Source organism: Spea bombifrons, chromosome 3 (assembly GCF_027358695.1).
Source record: "Spea bombifrons isolate aSpeBom1 chromosome 3, aSpeBom1.2.pri, whole genome shotgun sequence".
Classification (NCBI taxonomy): Eukaryota; Metazoa; Chordata; class Amphibia; order Anura; family Pelobatidae; genus Spea; species Spea bombifrons.
Window position 1 is genome coordinate 144,465 of NC_071089.1, and position 1,437 is coordinate 145,901.

The 1,437-nt window shown below is 46.1% G+C and overlaps 1 protein-coding gene across 1 annotated transcript; it reads right to left on the reverse strand.

The window, feature by feature from the left end:
* On the reverse strand, positions 1-945 carry LOC128482946 (olfactory receptor 1G1-like). Its single transcript, XM_053458940.1, has one exon. The coding sequence runs from the start codon at positions 943-945 to the stop codon at positions 1-3; it is 945 nt and encodes a 314-aa protein (XP_053314915.1).
* Between the last annotated feature and the right edge of the window lie 492 nt (positions 946-1,437).

A 1,437-nucleotide genomic window follows, 5' to 3' on the forward strand; every position in this document is an offset into this window, starting at 1 on the left:
TTATTTTTCTTTGCGTAGCGATGTGCCGTACTGTGAAATGTATTTTACCAGAGTATTTTTTACTTCTTGGTTGCGCAGGCTGTATATAAAAGGATTTAACATGGGGGTTATCACTGCATAAACAATACTCACAAGGCGATCATAGGTGGGGGAGTAGATTGATGGAGGACGGAAATAAATGAAGATAATTGTTCCGCAAAACAGAGAAATCATGGTGAGGTGGGACGAGCACGAGGAGAAGGCTTTACTTCTGCCGGTGGAAGTCTTCAGTTTGAATATAGCTCGAGCAATGAGGACGTAGGACACCAGGATGAGGAGAAAAGGGACCATGATGGTGACCGGACCTTCAATGTAGATCAATAGCTCATTTACGAAAGCGCTAGAACAGGAGAGTTTGATCAGAGAGGTCATGTCGCAGAAGAAGTGTTCGATCAGACGGTCATCACGGAAAGTCAAGTGAGACATTGTGTATGTGTGTAACAGTGAATGAAGGGCAGCAAGCAGCCAGCAGCCCCCCACCAGCCCACTCTGCATGGTTTTACTCATCAGTATGGAGTATCTTAAGGGGTTGCAAATAGCCAGACATCGGTCGAAAGCCATGACCGCTAGAAGAAAGTTCTCCGTGATTCCCAAGGACACAAAAAAGTAGAGTTGAAGAAAGCAGCCCAGAAAAGAAATGACCGTCCTCCCACAGAGGACGCCGTTTAATAGCTTTGGAAGCGTAACCGAGGAAAAACAAATGTCCACGAAGGAAAGGTTTCCCAGAAAATAGTACATGGGAGTGTGGAGCTGGGGGGACACTTTAATTGCACTCAGCAGAAGGATGTTACCCGTCCAAGTGAGGACATAAATGACCAGGAAGACGCAGAAGAGAGCAGCGCGATGATAACCAAGGTCGGAGAAGCCGAGAAGAGTAAAGTCCGTCGTCAGGTTGGTTCTTTCCATCGGAGAGGAGCAGGACAGGCTTTACGGACGCGTCCTGTTACACATGAAGTACAGCCCCGCATACAATCCTACTGAGACCCGAGGCGGCCCGGTGAAACCCTAAAAACATTCCGGGACGCTGGGGTTTCTGCATCAAACTATCCGGCATCTCACTTTCTCCAACAGGGGCAATAAAAGAAACTCCATTATTATTTCATGATTGATAGCGCCGGCATTTTCCGCAGCGCTGTACAACGGACAATAATTGGAGAGTTTATGAGCTGATGAACCCCGGACTCGCTACGATTGTTTGTATGGAGTATTGGCTGTTTCAGGCTGAGTTAGGATTTGAAGACAGAAATGTAAAGTTCTTAGAGATGCGCTTGTTTTTCTGCATTTGTCGTGGAATTCGTATCATCTCCCATGGACTCTGCTTACAGACGACGGATCTAAAATCTGCCACCTAAAATCTGATTTAACTATACATTATACAGGGCATCTCACTGATTTAAC